The 19303-nt window shown below is 45.5% G+C and overlaps 1 protein-coding gene across 1 annotated transcript in view; it reads left to right on the top strand.

Annotated features, from left to right (window-relative positions):
- Slc35f2 (solute carrier family 35 member F2) overlaps positions 1–16028 on the top strand; it is a 43531-nt gene extending 27503 nt beyond the window's left edge. The window contains exons 2-8 of the mRNA XM_032911156.1: positions 645–820; positions 3960–4087; positions 8174–8333; positions 9530–9686; positions 10810–10862; positions 12050–12204; positions 15697–16028. Of these exons, the coding sequence (XP_032767047.1) occupies positions 645–820; positions 3960–4087; positions 8174–8333; positions 9530–9686; positions 10810–10862; positions 12050–12204; positions 15697–15885 (1018 nt within the window). The 3' untranslated portion in view covers positions 15886–16028. The remainder of the gene's footprint in view (positions 1–644; positions 821–3959; positions 4088–8173; positions 8334–9529; positions 9687–10809; positions 10863–12049; positions 12205–15696) is intronic.
- Positions 16029–19303: the final 3275 nt, after the last annotated feature.

The following is a 19303-nucleotide window of genomic DNA, read 5'->3' on the forward strand; positions in this document are numbered from 1 at the left end:
AGGCTTGGGATATGTTTGAGCTGGTGGAATGTCTGCCTAGCGTGGATGCAGCTCCGGGTTCTGTTTGTAGCACGTCATAAACTGGGTGTGGTGGTACGTGACCTTAAGTAGCCTTAGGAAAGTGGAGGCAGGTAGATCACGAGTTCAAAGTCATTATCCACTGCGTGGCAAGTACAAGCCCAGCCTGGGTCACATGACTGTGCCTCTAAATTAAATGAATAAATTAGTGGTCCAGTGGGTAAAGTGCAGATGTCCAGAACCCACGGAGAGCTGGTAGTGGACATCTGCAATCCCAGTGGTTCTGCAGGAGATGGGAGACTCTCGGAAGCTTGCAGACCGCTGGAGTACACATCGGTGAACCAAACCAACGCTGTTCAGAGTTGAAACAGGAAGACGGAAACCCAGGGTTGTCCTCTGAACCCCACACATGAATGTACAAACACATCTACATACAGACACAGGACACATACACGTTGTACACATATGCATGAATGATAAAGCATAATTATTTAGGATAATTATTAGAATAAAACAGAATAATTCCTATTTCCACAGTAATTCATGTTGTGTTGATAGCAGAAAGTGTGTGTATGTGTGAATTACAGGTTCTTCCAAGTCAATCTGAGTTCCTTCTTATTTTCTAGGGATATTTTGAAGACCATAGCCCTGGGTCAGATGCTGTCCTTGTGTATTTGTGGCACAGCCATCACCAGCCAGTATTTGGCAGAAAAGTACAGAGTGAACACGCCCATGCTTCAGAGTTTCATCAACTACTGCTTGCTCTTCCTGGTTTACACCGTGATGCTGGCGTTTCAATCTGGTATGTCAAACGGGGGACTCACTGGTCCATCCATTTCATGTTTTTCTTTTTTTAAAACCTTTTCTGCATGTGTAAGTGTGGCGTGTATGTGTATACATGTATGTATGTGTGTGTATATTTGAGTATGTGTGTATATATATGTGTGTGTATGTGTGTGCACGTGGTATGTATGTGTGCATATATGTGGTATGTGTGTGTATGTATATGTATGTGTATGTGGTATGTGTGTGTGCATGTGGTATGTGTATATGGTGTGTGTATATGTATGTGGTGTGTGCGCATGTGTGTATGTGGTATGTATATGTGTGTGTATGTGTGTGTGTATGTGGTATGTGTATGTGGTGTGTGTATGTGGTATGTGTGTGTGTGTGTGTGTGGTGTGTGTGTGTGTGTATGTGTGTGTGTGTATGTGGTGTGTGTGTGTATGTGTGTGTATGTGTGTGTGTGTGTGTGTGTGTGTGTATGTGGGGTGTGTGTGTGTGTGTGTGTGTGTGTGTGTGTGTGTAACTTAAACCAACTAGGAGGGTGCAGTATTTCCATTTCTATCATTTAAAACTACTAATATGTTTGTTACCTGCTAAGGGAGTCAGTTCCTGTGATGCTAGATTAATAACTCCCTCCTCCTCCTCCCTCCCTCCCTCCTCCCTCCCTCTCCCTCCCTCCCTCCCATGCTTCTAGGGATTGAGTTTACAGTGTTGTTCCCAATCCTCTCTTTCCATCTTTGAAGATTTATTTGTTGCATGTCCTGTGTCCACGTGAGTCTCGGTGTACATGTGTGTTGAGGCATGCATAAGGCTAGACGAACGCATCGGCTATTCTTTTGCAGTACTCTCCTGGTTTTGAGGCAGGGTCCCTCCCTGAGCTTAGATCTATGTTTTCAAGCCTGAGCGACCCTCCCGACTGCACCCACCTTGGAGTTGGGGTCACATGCATGTGTGCAGGATGCCGCCTCTTCCCTGGTTCTGAGAGCTGAACTCTCCCTGATTGTGAGCACTGAGCCATCTCTCTAGCCCTCTGTCAAGCTTTAAAACGTTGTTGTAAACACCTTAACCAAGTGGTTCTTGAACCTTTAACCTTCCTGCCTCAGCCTCCGGAGTAGTTGGGATTATAGCCAGCAGACCTGCCTATAACATTGTCACGATTGATTGTCATCACTGCTGTAGGAAATAGAAGCCAGTAGTGAGAACGGAGAAACACACTGAGGTACCTTAGCTGGCAAGGTCTCCAGGGTGGTATCTGGGGTTTGGCAGAAGTAGCTGACTCGTGAGAGCTGGACCCTGCTTTCCTTTGGAGGCACTGCCTTCAGGAAGACCATGTGATTCACAGACACATCAGTGTGGTCCCTTGAGGCCATGGCTGTCCTGTGCTTTTCTGTCATGCATTGAGGAGCGGCTCTGGATTTTCAGGATGTTCTTGGTGGCTGGAATTTTATGATGTAGGAATCTTTCTGGAATAAACCACCAACACCAGCCGGAGCGGAAGCCAGGAGACGTTACCTGTGGACCGAAGCCAGGACAGCTCCTGAAGGGCTTCAGTGCTGGGTCCAGTTGGTATTCTCATTTTGTGCCAGGAGGGGCTGGCAAGTAAGCATGACTTTACAGAAACCTGCCAGGCAGTCAGTGGGTTGGGAAGGTCAACGGCCCATTGTTTCAGCCATTTCTCCAGATCAAGGTAGCAGGAGAAGTCTTTTCTACCTTATTTTATTCTACTACAGTTACTTGATTAATGTTCTTAGCCAAAATGCCAAGAAGTGATAGCCATGTGGTTACTATGTTAATTTCATGTCTGAGGTAAAATATCTGACAAAGGTAACTTAAGGAAGCAAAGGTTTGTTTTGCCTCTTAGATCCCTCCCTCCCCCCCTCCCTCCCTTCCCCCTTCCCTTCCCCCTTCCCTTCCTCTCTTCTTCCTCCCTCTCTCTCCCTTCCTCCCCCCCCTTCCTCCCTTCCTTCCTTCCTTCTTTCCTTCCTTTTGTTCATTTCTATTCTCGATCATACAGCCCTGGCTGGTTTGGAGCTCCTTTGTGTAGACAAAACTGGCTTCAAACTCATAGAGACTCACCCTGCTCTACCCACTTACTGCTGGGATTGGATTGTACCACTGTGCCCTGCCATTTCTTTGTAGATCATCTTACCACAAAGCCTCCCCCACATATGTGCCAGTTCTTGATCTCTTGTGAATCCAGAGATGAGTCAATCCTATTTAATTTAAAACAAAAGAACTGTGGTGTGTACGGTGGTTAAAAAACATTCATTTAGGGCTGGAGAGATGGCTCAGGGGTTAAGAGCACTGACTGCTCTTCCAGAGGTCCTGAGTTCAATTTCAAGCAACCACATGGTGGCTCACAACCATCTGTCATGGGATCTGATGCCCTCTTCTGGTGTGTCTGAAGAGAGCGACAGTGTACTCATATATATAAAATAAATTGATATATCTTTAAAAAAATCATTTAAGGCTTTCCTCAAGCTTATTGCTGGCTCGAATTTCACTTGAAAATATGTCTTTTTTTAAGAATGAGCTTGCTATGTTTTCTTCAAAGAAACTCATGCTAGGGGGTTTTGATAAGCAATTATTAGAGTGTCAAAACATTTTCTTTTCCAGAATAGTCTGTGACTTGCCAGAAATGGCTTTAGTCATGCCCATAGATGGGTATATTGTTTATTATTATTGCTTGAGACAGGGACTTATGTCTCAGGCTGGCCGTTAACTTCCTACATAGCCATGGCTAACTTTGAACTGCTGGCCCTCCCATCGCTACTTCCTGATTACAGCTGTGTACCACTGTGCCTGGTCTCTGTGGTGCTGGGGATGGAACCTAGGACTCTGCATGCTAGGCAGTCACCCTATCAACTGAGCCCCATCCCCGGTCCTGAATGTTGTATTCGTGTCCCACTTCTTCCCTGGTGTTCTCCTTGCATAACTGTGTGGTCTTCAGCTTCCTGCTAGGCAGTCCTGGTGGTGATGACACAGATGTCTAGCCTCTGGGTCACTGAAATCAGGATTTGAAATCCATAGCAGACCCTCGTTTTGACTTCCTGGTCTACAGATTGATGTGTGTCGTGTCATGCCTTGTCATGTCATGTTATGCCATGTCATGTCATATCAAGTGACTTCTACTCACTCAGCTTTCTTTCAACCAGGCAGTGATAACCTTCTGGAGATTTTGAGAAGAAAATGGTGGAAGTATACTCTCCTTGGGCTTGCTGATGTGGAAGCCAATTATCTGATCGTCAGAGCGTACCAGTACACGACTCTGACCAGTGTCCAGGTGAGAGAGGGTTTGGACGTTTTTTGGCTTCTATGCTTTCTAGGAGAGAACGTGTACTTGTATAAGTTTATCTAGTTTTATCGGGAAGCCGTGCATTGGAAGAAGTCCTGAACACAGGTGGGTGATAGGTGCTTTCCGGCACAGTCACATCTTCTGAAGTCACTGACAATGTACACACGTCAACCACTTTTGAGGTTTCTTACACTAGAGCAGATCCAAATACTGCTGAGCAAAACAAGCATAAATATTTAGCTTGCGCTCGCTGCTGTGATGTCGACAGGAATTCTGATGTGTAATGGACGCGAACGCAGAAGTAAGTGTGGCTCTGTACTGCAGACGTGGAGGTTTGCAAGTCAAGCAGGACAGAGAGACTCTCTGAAGGAGCCTGCTGGACACACCAGGAAGAGGTGTCGACAACGGGGAAACTCTTGTCCCTGTTTCTTCACAGACTTACTGTAAAATTATTACGATTGTTACTGTGTGTGCGAGTGTGCCATGGCACTGTGTGGAGGAGACATCTGTATGGACTCACTTCTTTCCTTCCACCTTTATATGAGTTCCAAGGATTGAACTCGGGGCCCCCAAGCTTACCCAGCAAACCTTCACCCACTGAGCCGTCTCACCAGCCCATGATTGGCTTTATTCTTTCTGGGTTGAAGGGAAAATATTACGTCTGCACTTTGTACTGTGGAGAAAGACAGAGGCCAATTGTCTTAGTGTTAGCGAATGAGGAGACGTGCCACGGCCCTGACTTAACGTGTTAACATGTTACTTAACGTGTTAACATGTTACTTAACATCAACATGTTCTGTGAATGGAGATGAAAGTGAGCCAGATGAGACCTGAGGGTTTAATGATTCTGTAACTCTTTTGTTTCTCAACAAAAGGTCTTGCTATATATCCCTGGATAGCCTGGTATCCACTATGCACTGAGCTCACAATCCTACTACTTCAGCCACCTAAGTCTCCCACCTCCTCCATCCCCCAAGTACTAGGATTACAGGTAGGAGCCACTGTGCCTGGTTTCTGTAGCTTTTTAGACATTTTTGAGACAGGGTCTTGTGTATTCCAGGTTGGTCTCCACTGTAGCTGAGAATGAACCTGAACTTCTGGTCTTCCTGCCTCCGCCTCCCAAGGGCTGTGACTACAGGTATACACGGCCACACTGGTTCCTGACTACAGGTATACACGGCCACACTGGTTCCTGCAACACTCGCTAGGGACTGAACACAGGGTTTTAGGCTTGGGAGGCAAACACTCTACTCATGTACCCACCCTGACCCTCCTCTTTCAACTTTTTTTAAAGTTAAATTTTATTTTATGTATTTTGGTGTTTTTAATTGTGTGTGTGTGTGTGTGTGTGTGTGTGTGTGTGTGTGAATCTTTTGCCTGCATGCGTAGCTATGTACCATGTAGTTTGCCTCATGCCCTCAGAGGTCAGAAGAAGGTGTCAAACTCCCTGGAACTGGAGTTACAGACAGTTGTGAGCCTTCATGTGGATGCAGGGACTCAAACCTGGGTCCTCTGCAAGAACAGCAACTACTCAACTTCGAAGCCATCTCTCTTGCCCTGTGTATGACCATTTTGCCTCTGTGTGTGTGTGTGTGTGTGTGTGTGTGTGTGTGTGTGTGTGTGTGTGTGTGTATTTCTGTAACACATGTGTGTACCTGGTGGTCAAAAAAGGGCACCAGATGCCCTGTAATTGGAGTTACAGGATTTTGTGAGCCACGCAAATGCTGGGAATTGAACTCTGGTCTGGTCCTCTTGAAGACCATCTAGTATTCTTAACCACTGAGCTCTCTAGTTTTTTCTTGTAACTTGTTGAGGTTTCATTTTTCTCACTATCCTAACACAGATATATTCTTTAGATCTTCAAATTCTAGAAACTATCAATAAATTGAGGTGAAACAAAACATGTTTTACTTTGAAAAGGCAAGGCTTGGTGAAAACCGGTGTTTTCCAATGTGAGCACAGACTAAATGATTGTGCCTCTACTCTGGTCAAACTCATTTTTATACCCATGTCCCTGCTATCCAAGGGTATGTAGTACTCTGTTCACTGTGATAATAGGATAATTTAAAAACTTACATTAAATGAAACTGTTGGAACTTAAAGTATCAAAAACAAACACACAAACAAACAGACCTCCACCCCAAGGAAACATTCAGAAAGGCGGTTCCTGTAGATACACGGCCCAAGGTAACACGTGTCAGACAGGGAGTGGTGGCATTTCAGAGAGGGTGGGACCTGAGGTCACTAGATCTGGTCCCGGCATTTTGGGTTTTGGCTCAGAGACTGGCTGGCTGGGGATTACTCGGTGGTAGAGTTAGAGATGAAGCCTCTGTGGTTCTTCCCATGACATAAGCAAGTCTCTCAAGGTCATGCCCCCTCCAGGGTTCTAAAAGATAGACTAGCTTTGACAGTGTTAAGCTGTAATGGCTGGACTCCACTGGTGTCTTCCAGGACATTGTTTAGTGGTTTGATGTTCAGTCAAGGAAGCTCAGGGAGACTAAAGAGTAACTAACATGGCAGGCCCATGACTACTGGTGAAATTCTGGCCCCCAGTGATGGTTTTGCTGGGAAAACAAGCAGTGAACTGCTTTAGTTGCGGTCCTACAGACTGCTGGGGGCTTAAGGCTTTGTCTGTCTTGTCCATGACTTAACAGACAGGGAGGAAACCAGGAGCAAACTAAAAACCCCACAGACTGAGCGTAGACACTTCAGGAATGTAATTAGTGTGTGGCCGTGCATTTACATATTAGTTCTGTATGTACTTCAGTGCATCAAGAATGAGCCTTCAGGAGTTGTAGAGATGGCTCGGGGGTTAAGAATGCTTGCTGCCCTTGCAGCTAACGGGAGTTGTTCCCAGCATGCACATCAGTGGCTCACAATTGCCTGCAACTCCAGCTCCAGGAGATTCAACATGCTCTTCTGGCCTACACATCCACCCCCAAATTAAAAATGTTTTCCAATGTACTTTGTCCTTGAATACACAACACACACACACACACACACACACACACACACACACACACACACACACACTGTCAAATTAAGAACCGAGTAACTGAACTCTCTCTTCTTCCTTATCTTGCCATTGATTTTGGATTTGCCATAGTTTGAATATTCCTCATCCCTGTTTGATAAGAAAAGCAGTTATGGGGGTATAAGCATCTTATGGACCTCAAATGATGGAGGAACATATGCTAAAAATGAATGGGAATCTGCTGGCAGCAAGCATGTGTCTTACATGGTAGAACTGAACTCTCTATCAGGGAGATGGTGCCTGTTTGTTGCCTCACTGGAACCTGTACTTGGTAGCACTTTGCTCAGTTACAATTAAATGTTGGACTTTGTGACTCCTAATTTCCTGTCTGTCCAGTCTAGTCTGTGCTCCTCAGGATAGGGCTCCTATCTTGTTCAACTTTATATTCCAGTTCCTCTTATGACGTACCGACCCATGGCCCTGTGCTTGCCAGGCAAATACTTAAGCTGCACACCCAAACCCTCTTGCAGAGTCCTGGACACTGGATATATCTAATAAATATCTGCTGGCGGTGTAAATTGATGTATTGGAAGGAAACTCTGCCTTCTGTATTTAAAGATAAACACAGAGTGGGGAAGCAGAGGCCCCAGGGTAAAATGAACAGATTCAGCCTTGAGTGGCTTTGTTTGGAGGAAGATCTGATGTATCCCAGGCTGGTCTAGACTTTGCTATGTAGCCAAAGATGACCTTGAACTCCTAGTCCTCCTGCCTCTACCCCTAAAGTACTGTTTTATATCAAACTAGAGCCCAAACACAGGGCTTTGTGACTTCTAGGCAAACACCCTATTAATTGAGCTGCATCCCCAGCCTGAATTTTAACCATATGATTTGGGGCAACTAATCTCTCGTTAGCCTTTGTGTGCACATCTAAAACCTGGCTTGCAGTCCCAGTCTCACAGAGGGACTGTGCAAACAAGTCAGCTCAGGTAAGCGCTTGCATTCAGGGCCAGCAGTAACAAGCGTTCGCTGGGTGCTTTCTCTTGTTAGTACTCACTTATGCTGCTGAAATGGTTGAGGCTGCATGCTTTTCTTCCCCGCAGCTCTTGGATTGCTTTGGGATCCCTGTGTTGATGGCTCTCTCCTGGTTTATTCTCCGGGCAAGATACAAAGTGATCCACTTCATTGCCGTGTTTGTCTGTCTGCTGGGTGTAGGGACCATGGTTGGCGCAGACATATTAGCCGGGCGAGAGGATAATTCAGGTGAGACTGTGTCACTCGCTCCACCACAGGAGTGTCTTTGCTCGATTTCGGGTTAGTCTGTTAGTTACTGGGACAGAACTCAGCATGAATCCATGCTGAGAGCAAGTGTGTGCCTGCTGGGCTGGCCCCTCCTCAGTGAGGTGTGCTGGCTTCCTCAGCACTTGGTACTTCCGGTTTCCGGTAGCACTCTCCCAGTTGCTGCTAAATGTTTGGTCGTCGTTTTCTTGTTTAACTGCACTTTCCCATTTAAACATGTTTAAGGATTTATTTTTAATATATTTGTAGAAAATCATCTTTTTCTTAAATCGTTTTTGGATGTGTTGTTCCGAAACCCTCTGTTCTTGAGCTAGCTCTCTTTTTTTCTCCCCTTTATGGCATTCTTTTATTTCTTTTTCTCCCTCCCGTTTTCTTTGTTTCTTCTCTTTCCCATCTCTTTCCTTCCCTTCCTTCTTCCTTCCTTTCTATCCTTCCCTCTCTCCTTCCCTTCCTCCCTCTCCCCTTTCTTCCTTTCCTTGAACTCAAAAACTCAAAACCCTCCTTCCTCAGCTCCCCCACCCCCACCCCACCCCTACTGCTGTGGGAGGACATCCGCAGCACCACTCTGACTGGAAACCTTGGTTTTTATTGTTTGTTTGTTTTGTTGTTTTGAGACAAGATTTTTTTTTTTCTTTTTCTCTGTATATCCCTGGCTGTCCTGGAACTCAACTCCATAGACCAGGCTGACCTGGAAATCAAAGACGTTTCTACCTGCCTCTGCCTCCAAGTACTGGGGTTAAAGGTGGCTGCCACCACTGCCTGACTGGAATATAGATGTTAAACTAGGTCTGAATTCACCAGATCTCCAAGATAATTTTAATATCTCCTTGGATCAAGATAGAACCACTTTTTTTTTTTTTTAACCGAACATCTTTCCCCATATTTCTAAACAAATTCCCTGCAATTCATTCTATGAATTCTCCACGTCTTTAAACGGCTTTCTTTCATGATGGTATACGGTACCATCTTCCACTCTGTCGGTCGGCCTCCCAGGGAGTAAAAATGTGAAAAGGATGGCAGTGTCACGTCAGACAGTAAGGGCAAGAGCCTTTAAACATACAGAAACTAGGAGTCAATAAAGTTTTATTCAAATGAGCAGTGTTTTGTAACTCCTCGCTTACCTGTTGGCAACACATTTCTTTTTGTGTCTTGCCCTGTAGGGAGTGACGTTCTTATCGGTGACATCCTGGTCCTGCTTGGGGCTTCCCTGTACGCTGTGTCTAACGTGTGTGAAGAGTACATCGTGAAGAAGCTGAGCAGACAGGAATTTTTAGGAATGGTGGGACTATTTGGAACAATCATCAGTGGCATTCAGCTGTAAGAATCTAAAATTATTCACAAACCCAAAACGAACGAATGTGGGGCCAGGGGTCAGGACAGTCAGGGAGGGGATTACTTATAGCAAAGTGTGATGACATATATGTGTAGTACATCAAAATGCCTCAGGACGCTTGCTGCCTAGCCTGATGACCTAACTTCAATTCCTGGGACCAACATGATAGAAGAAACTCCTGCAAGTGGTCCTCTCCCTCCACGCCACATTGTGGCAGGTACACACACACCCACACACACACACACACACACACACACACACACACACTGAAATATAATGCCAATAAAATAGCAAAATAAAGACCATTACTTAACATGCAGACTTACATTTTTAAAAATTAGTAAGTAGGGGCTGGAGAAATGTCTCAGCAGTTGAGATCTCTTGTTGCTTTGCCAGAGGACCTAGGAGGATTGGTTCTCAGCACCCACGTGACAGCTCACAACCATTGCAACTCCATTTCCAAGGGGTCTAACTCTCTCTTCTAACCTCAAGGGCAGCATGCATAGCACAGAGACATATATGCAGGCTGAAGACTCATACACATAAATTAAAAATAAACGAGTCTAAAATAATTAATGAGAAAATATTTGGTAGATGATTACCCTCTCCAACTAATATTTGTTTAACCCCAAATCACATTTGAAATTAATAACTTGATAAAATCTAATAGAGGACTTTAATTTTGTTTGGTTTTTGAGACAGGGCTCTACACTGTAGCTTAGGTTAGAGTTCATGGCAATCCTCCTGCTTCAGCCTAATGAGTTCTGGGATTACCAACATGAGCCACATGCCTTGCTAGATATTTTTATATTATTTTTTGTCTGTTTGTTTGTTTTTGGAGACATGCTTCTCTGTGTAGCCTTGACTGTGCTGGAACTCGATCTGTAGACCAGGCTGGTCTCACACTCACAGAGTCACCTGCCTCTACTTTCCGAGTGCTGCACAAAGGCAGGCACCACCACCGCCCGGTTGATATTTTATATTCTAAGAAAAAAATTAAAGCTCAACATAACTCTTTACCTTGGCCAAATTACAGCTTCTAAACTTTCTACAAAATAAGAGAAATTAACACGTGAGTCTTTACCCGGCTTCTTGTTTTGATCTTAGATTGATTGTGGAATATAAAGACATTGCCCGGATTCAATGGGACTGGAAAATTGGTAGGTACCTAACAGACAGTGTTTTAAGTCTGCATTCTGTCCTTTAACTGACAAAAATGCACGCCAATGCAGCCATATTTTCATATCTTCGGGAATTCATACCTTTGACGACAGCCTGCTCTGAGCATTGGCGGGCCAGCCTCTGTCTTAATCTTCATCTGAAGAAGTAGGGTTTCTTTCCTAGGAATTCTGAATAAAACCAAGACTCACCTTTGTCACACTAGCTATCAAGCAAGTAAGCCCACATCTTAGGTCCTTGAACTCTTAGAGATTACCACGGGCTTCCTGTACGTTGTGAAGCATTAACGTCAAGTGATGGATGGTCGTATAATCACCTTCTGCCCACTGTTGTTGCTCCACTCCTGATATCCTTGGACATTTGTGGGGATAATGCAGAAGGTGCTAGGGGAGTTAAGAAAGGTTTGAACCTTAATGATCAGTAAGAAGTAGTTAAATAGTACACAAGTGTTGCTGAAGATTGTATGCTATGATGAGATGATGCAGGGAAATTCAAATATCTTAGATATCCCAAAAGTGCATGTCTCTCTGCTTTGTGTGTGTGTGTGTGTGTGTGTGTGTGTGTGTGTGTGTGTGTGTGTGTGTGTGTGTGTGTAGCATAGGACGGGGTTTTAAAAAGTGCTTATAAAACAGACACATTGCTACTGCTGTCAACATCTGCACGGTCAGCACTGATCTAAAGTAGAGAATAATATTGTTCTATCTTGGAACATGTAGAGCAATGGGCTAAATAAAATGTAGTGGGCCTGATGTCTATCTTTGATGTCCTAAAAATACTTTATTGTGAATCCAGTCATACGTACCACAGCAACCGGCCAGTCAAATAAAAGCACACAAGGCCAGTGAGGAATTTTGTTTTGACATGCGATATTGACCTGGCTTTGGTTGAACTTTTATATCACAGCCAGCCTTTTGTCTCGGTGAATGATGCGGGTTGACGGCTGCTGGCACAGCCACGCCCCTGCTGACCATCTAACTCCCTGTTGGATTTTCACAGCATGTTATTTTACGATTACCGTTTTCCAGAAAGCTTTGTAGTCTCTTTAGAGAAGGCCGACTGGTAAAGAGAAGCTTTGCAGGGAACCAGGGAGTTTTTTTGTGGCATTCGAACCTAAGCACGTTGTCTCCTGATGTCTCTTCCTGACTTGAGCCGTTCCATTTCTTTACAGCCCTGCTGTTTGTGGCGTTTGCCCTCTGCATGTTCTGCCTGTACAGCTTCATGCCATTGGTGATGAAAGTCACTAGTGCCACTTCAGTCAACCTGGGCATCCTGACAGCTGACCTCTACAGCCTTTTCTTTGGGCTTTTCCTATTCGAGTATAAGGTAAGAAAATAGATTGTGTTCAAGTAAGAAAACATAAGAAAACTTAAGATGAGTTTACCCATTTATATGCTCAGGTATCCTAGGCTAGCCTGAGATTCACTGTGCAGCTAATGATGATCTTCAACTTCTGTTCTGTCATGGTTAGTTTATGTTGAAGATGGGACCCATGGGCAAGTACTGAGATACACCCCCAACACACTTCCCACCCCTCTCACTTTTCAAGACAGAGGTTCTCTGCAAAGCTCTTGCTGTCTTGGAACTAGCTCTGTAGACCTGGCCTTGAACTCACAGAGATCTTCCTGCCTCTGCTTCCTGAGTGCACACCACTATGCTTGGCTACAACAAGTTTCTATAAGACTCTGGATCTCGGGGTTGGGTATTTAGCTCAGTGGTAGAGCGCTTGCCGGCAAGCGCAAGGCCCTGGGTTCGGTCCCCAGCTCCGAAAAAAAGAAAAAAAAAAAAAAAAAAAAAAAAGACTCTGGATCTCAAAAAAAAAAAAAAAAAAAAAAACCCTTTCTTGTCCTCTTAGCAATAACCTTACCAGACAGGCCCCAGACAGGCCTCACCCATTCTGTTACTGTTTACAGCTTAGAAATTGATCTGAAAGAGAATCGCCCTTCTGAGACTTTCCAAGGTGATTAAATACAGTGGGTTTCATCTTTGATGTATAGTCGAGAACACTATGTATAGTCGAGAACACTATGTATAGTCGAGACATGCTCAAGCACCTTCCAGGGGCTGCTCGTGACCTTGGGAACAATACAGCTCAGGCTGGACTCTCTGTTCGCTCTTTTTGTACATAAAAGGTCTGAGGTAGCTGATGGAAGGGTTGGGCCTGTTATCATGCATGTGTGGCTAGAATAGTTCCATCTTTAGTGGTAATTTTTTTTTTTCTGAGACAAGCCTAGGCTAGCCTCAAACTCACTGTGTGAAAGAGGATGGCCTTGAACTCAGGATCCTCTTGCCTTTACTTTCTGTGTGGTAGGAGTGCAGACCTGGTTACCTTCTGGACACCAAACAGGAACCCTTGGGGCTGATTTCTTCTCTTCCTAGGAGCCAGGAACCCACAAGGCTTATCTGAAGTATTGGTACATGAAGCTCGCTGGGTTCTCAGAAATGTCTGCGCACCTTGTGTAAACCTTTTTACCACCCAAGGTGAGGTGGGCCAGGAGCCTGATGTCTCTGAATACTTGCTGGTGAAGGAATCTCTCAATTAACACCAGCGAAATATTTATTGGCTATTGATAGCGTCGCATAAAAACATTAAAGTGAATCAGAGTGGTTTTTATGATAGGCACAGGGTTTTTTTTTTAACCCTTTGAGATCAAAATATAATCACAATATTTCTCTTTTCTCTTTCCTCCCTTCAAACCCTTGCAGAGATCTTATCTCTCTCCCCTCAAATCTATAGCCTCCTCTTTCCCTAACTGTCCGTGTGTGCATATATGTATATTCCCATGAGAACTGTTAAGGGCAGACGCATTTCTCCCAAGGGAGTTGGCACTGAGGCTACACATGGCCCTCTAGGGGACAAGGCTGCTTTGTATTGGGATTCCAACTTAGAGGAGTGGCTATCTGTGACCTTCCGCACCTGTTTAACCTTCTCTCTATATTTAAAAGAATCATTATTACATTACATTTATTTATTTGTGTGTGAGCACATATTTGTGGCATGGCTTATCTGAAGACCTGAATAACTTTTGGGGATCAACTCTCTCTTTCCATCATGTGGGTCTCGAGGACTGAATTCAGGCTGTTAGCATCCGTGTTGCAGTGACTACCTGCCGAGCCTCCTCGCTGGCCCTACTTTTCCTATTTTTTTAACCAACCATATCACCATTAGTGATTTAACTTTTTATTTCCTTCTCTAAATAAAATAATGTCTAGAAGGAGATAAAGCTAAAGGGATAAACCCTTCTAGTCCAAGGTACACTTGTCCATACTTATTATATTTGACTCATAACATACTTTTCCCACAAACCCCAAACCTTTCAGCCTAGGATCTTAATACTTTGTCATCAAGTGCTCCTGAGGTTAACATGAAGACGTGTTTCTGTGTCCTGTGGTCGGGCGTATGACCTCACACTGCTCTCCTCAGAATGGGAGAGCGCCGTCCATGACTACCCTTCCAGAGCTTTTGTTAATGGTCCCTTGTACCGGCATGTCTGGCAGCTGACTTTGATATCATATTTTATTGGTTTTGGTCAAAGGCCATTTGAAGACTCAGAGAGCAAAGGGCAGCTCTACCACGATCCTCAGAGTTTCAGATGTGTGTGTGTGTGTGTGTGTGTGTGTGTGTGTGTGTGTGTGTCCGTGTCCGTGTCCGTGTGTGTCCGTCCGCACGCGCGCGCCGATGTGAGAAGAGGACAAAGGAAAGGACTGGTCTTCTCGTCTCAAACTCTGCCCCGGGTGTCATTTTCAGTCTCAGGAAGAATAGGTTAAAGGAGCTGGAGATCCACCTGCTCTTCCAAAGGCTCCAGATTCAGTTCCCAGCACTCAAGGGCGGCTCAGAAGTGGCTGTGCCTCCATGTATACACACACACACACAGGCAAAAACACAGTACACGTAAAATAAAGTGAAGGAAAAAGAAAGGGTGAGCAGATGAGGGATTAGGAGCTCCTCCATCCTGTGGTGCCTCTGTTAACATGGGCCCCTTCAGTCTCGGTCCTTCTGGAGAAGGGAAGCAGATGCCTCCTATGGGAACTGTTCTCTATAGTGTCCTTGCTCTGGTCGGCCCACTGGACTTCAGACTCCTGCAGAATAGTGTCCTGACCCTCTGCATTTGCTCAGTTAATGTGGGGTATTATTATTATTGTTGTTGCTGTTGTTATTGTGAGAATTACCTACAGAGATACGACAGTTTGTTAAACCTAGTGAGATGAATTTCAGTGGATAGTGTAGGCCCAGAAGATGCCAAGTGGATCGTGGAGAATAGAACCATAAGCTGAGTTCTCTCACAGTGTCCACACTTGCCAGTTAATTATTCCGTTTTGTAAGACAGCTTTTTGGATGGGCCCCCATAAGTGGATTGCTATAGAGAAGGCAAAGGGATTCCACCCACAGACCCAAGGATCTGGTCAGGGACATAGCTCAGTTGGTGCTCATTGGCCTAATATGTCTGAAGCTTTATATTCCTAGCACTGTACGAACCGGATGTGGTGGCCCACAGTTGTAATCCCAGCACTTGGGAGGTAGAAGAAATAGGAGGATCAGACATACAAGGTCAGCCTTGACTACCCAGTGAGTTTGCAATCTGACTGGGCTACCTGAGACCCCGACACAAACAAACAAAAGCCAAGGGTCCCGTTCACTGCCAAGCCAGGTTCTATAGTCTGAGCCCAGTACTTACCAGTGTGTAGGAGAGGGTTAGGTGTTGACATCTCCATTGATGACTCCCAGAAAGAGACTGTGAAGGTAGATCTCAGCTGACAACAGGCCACAGCACCTTGCTTGTGAGGGAGTGTGACTAACTGCCCATTTCCTCTTCACAGTTCTCAGGACTCTACATCCTGTCATTCACAGTCATCATGGTAGGCTTCATCTTGTACTGTTCCACCCCAACACGCACAGCGGAGCCAGCAGAAAGCAGCGTACCCCCCGTCACCAGCATCGGGATCGACAATCTGGGACTGAAGCTTGAGGAGAGTGGTCTCTCAGAGACCCACTCTGCAGTCTTGTAGCTGGACAAGCCACAGACTCCAGCGAGCGTGCCACCGGGAGAGAGTAGAGCCTGCCACTGCCAAGGGCCTATCTGAGGGGACATCAGCCTCAGAGGGAAAGCCCACTGTAATGGATTACATCCATGGTTAGATCGCAGAAAGGAACGCTGACCATGATTCCAAACTAGAAATACCAAAGCAGAGCAGAGAGCCCGAGGGCAGTGTTTCTGTGTGTTCAGTGCTAGTTCTTGTCACCGTCAGAGAGACCAGTGCAAGGCCCCTTGCTGGGGTCTCAGAGACACATATAAGAAGAGAAGGAGGGATGGGGGACCTGCTTCAGGGCTGTTTAGGTAGTTAGGAGTTGGGACAGTCTGGGATGGTTGTGCAATAAGATTCCTCTGTTGGAAGCCTCACATTTTTGTTCTGCGGGGGCAGTCACTATCCATGAGCCTTATGGAATTTAGACACCCACTGGCTGCTTCCTTGGTGGCAGGTGGTGGGGAAAATGGGCGTGGCAGCACTCGAGAACTCCCAAGATAAACTGTGACTACTTTGAAAGCAGCTATTGAGTACAGGAATCCTCTCCCAGTTGTGTTCCTTGATGTCTTATAACAAGTCCCTTCTGTCTATCCTCTTTCTCCTCCCTAGCCACGTTTGCTCCTGCGTTCTGAGTTCCAGAACAAACCGCTCTCAACGCCTGTTACACTGGGCATCCCACATTCAGCCCCACACTACACCCTGAAAGTTCTCCCAAGCAAATACACTCCTGTTACCCTTTTAAAAATGTCCCCCGTGCCCGGGAATAGTCATCCCCATTGTCCTTACCTCGCTAAGCCACAGCTTAGAGAATTTACCTGCTGCAAGTTCTCCTAGCAGGACAAGAGCTTGAGAAGTTGGTTGCTGTCTCTGGTTGGGAAAAAAAAAGCATTATCATTAAAATGGAAACAAAATGCTAATCATTTCCCATCGAAGAAAGGAGCAGTGAGCAGTGGTTCCAAACCAGAAACACTAAAGTAGGTCGGTGCTGGGCTTCTGGAATCCTGTGAGGAGAGTGTCTTCCCTCTTTACACCAGTTTACGATGCTCGCGGGTTTCTGACACTTCCGCAGCACGGCGTGAACATGCAGCTTCAGCATAATGTCAGCCACCAGGATGCCACCTTTAGAAAACTCTATGTAAATGGTTTTTGTATAGGTATAATAAAGAAATTTGGGGTAAGTGTTCATATTATTAAAAGACTTTAAACTATTGGAAATAGAGTCACACGATGTATATTTGTTTGAGATTAACCCCGCTCCTCTGCGGAGCTCTATCCGCGTGTTTGATTCCTGTTTTTGTCTTTGAGCAAGCGCATGTGTGTGTGCATGCCTGCATGCGTGTGATGTATGTATGTATGTATGTATGTATGTATGTATGTATGCATGCATGCATTCACGTATGTGTGGGTGTGGGCATGCACACGCCTCAGATCTTCAATGGAGATCTGAGGACAGCAGACAGTATCATTTCTTACCTTCTCCCTTGTTTGAGGCAGAGTCTCTTTGCTGTCCCCTGAAGGGTAGCTTCAGGCTAGCTGACCCACAAGCTTCTGGAACACCCTCAGTCTCCCCTCAGTTAATGCTGGGATTATGGAATCTCCTTCATTCATTGCCTGGCTTTACATAGATTCTGGGGATTAGAACTCACTCCTCACACTTGTGTGGCAAGCGCCTTACCCACTGAGCCATCTCCTCAGCTCCTGTTTTTTTGTGAGACTGCCCTACTGTATGACCCAGGCTGGTTTTGAACTTCTGATCCTCCTGCCTCAGACTCCTGAGTGCCAGGGTTACAGCTGTGCAGCACCATTCTGCTTCCCCCTGGAGATATTACACAGCTTGGTGCATTCACGTTTTCCTTCCCATGCAGCTTTTCAGAATCAGATGAGGCAAGGCAGACATGACCAACCTGCTTGGGGGCTACGTTGGGTCCGAGTGTGCACACGTGTCCTTTGCAGCAATCAACAGTTTGTATTTTTGAATGAACATGCTGAGTATAAAATGTTTCCGAATGAAATAGTCTCTCATTCTCCATGAGCCATTTAAACTGCCCTTTCAGTTTGGGTTTTTGCTTTTTACCTGCATCAGTGCCAGGTAGGCCACAATTCCGAAGGTTCTAGAACCTCTCAAAACCCATTCAAACCCCAACGCCTAATGAACAATAATGAAGGAATTGCTCGTTGGCTCCCCCGTGTGGATACACTATGTAACTGGATGTGGCAACAATTTAGAGAAGGGCTGATGCAATTGTTATTGCTGTGTTTGGATGGGCAGATAACATTTCTCCCCGATACCACGGTATCTGACAGCCAACTGATATATATATTTAATCAGTGGTATTTCTAGGGGGTGGCCCCAGGACTACTTGTGCTAGCAATCTCATTTTTTATTGCTTCCATATTGTTTGTTAAGGGAATTTTAAAATGGGGGGTGGGAGAGAGAAGAGAGAGACAGGGGTGTGTGTAAAGGTGTGTAAGCATTTGTGTGCAGACCTGTTTGCCTATGTGCCTCCATGTGAGTAGACCCCAGAGGTTGATATTAGGTTGTATTGCTTTCCACCTTAGTTTTTGAAACAGTCTCTCTCTCTCTCTCTCTCTCTCTCTCTCTCTCTCTCTCTCTCTCTCTCTCTCTCTCTCTCCCTCCCTCCCTCCCTCCCTCCCTCCCTCCCTCTCCCCTTGGAACACTGTTTCATTTAGATTTGCTGGTCAGTCAGCCCCAGGACTGATGTGCCTGTCCCTGCCTCCCAGACCTGAGGTTACAGATAATTGTGACCAAGCCCAACTTTTATGTGGGAGTTCCAAATCCAACCCGGGTAATGCTTTCACTTTACCCACTGAGCCATCTCACTAGTCTGATGGATTTTGGCTTCGTTTTAGACAGGGTCACCCTATGTAGTGATGGCTGGCCATTAGCTCACAGAGATCCACGTGTGCCTCCCCATGTGCTGGGAACCAGGATATGCACTACCTTAACCGGCTAGTGTTTGTTTTAAAGGGCATATTATCAGGACTTCACTCAGAAAGGATTGTCCCCAGGTAACCGTTGTGGGGTGGGGTCGTGGAAGAATTGAGACACATTTCACTCATACGGAGACGGATGGATAAGGGGCAAATGGAATCCAGTTTTAACCTGTAGCCAGCATCAAGGCCCCAGTCAGTAAGCAACAGGGGAGAAAGAAGGCCTGGTCCTGAGGAGACACTGAGCCAGTCACCCTGTGAGAGCTGCTGGGAAGATTTCTGTGGAAAAGCCTGGCTTGAGAGCATCCTTTTCTCTGCAGTAGCAGAGCCTGCCATTTAAGGAAGCTTTAATGTAAACATTTGTCTCCTCAAGGTCTTCTGTATGCCCAGGCACGACTCTGTTTTCTATCATAATTATGGTGATGTGCCATTTCATCCACGCGGAATC

This window comes from Rattus rattus, chromosome 8, assembly GCF_011064425.1.
Source record: "Rattus rattus isolate New Zealand chromosome 8, Rrattus_CSIRO_v1, whole genome shotgun sequence".
Lineage (NCBI taxonomy): Eukaryota > Metazoa > Chordata > Mammalia > Rodentia > Muridae > Rattus > Rattus rattus.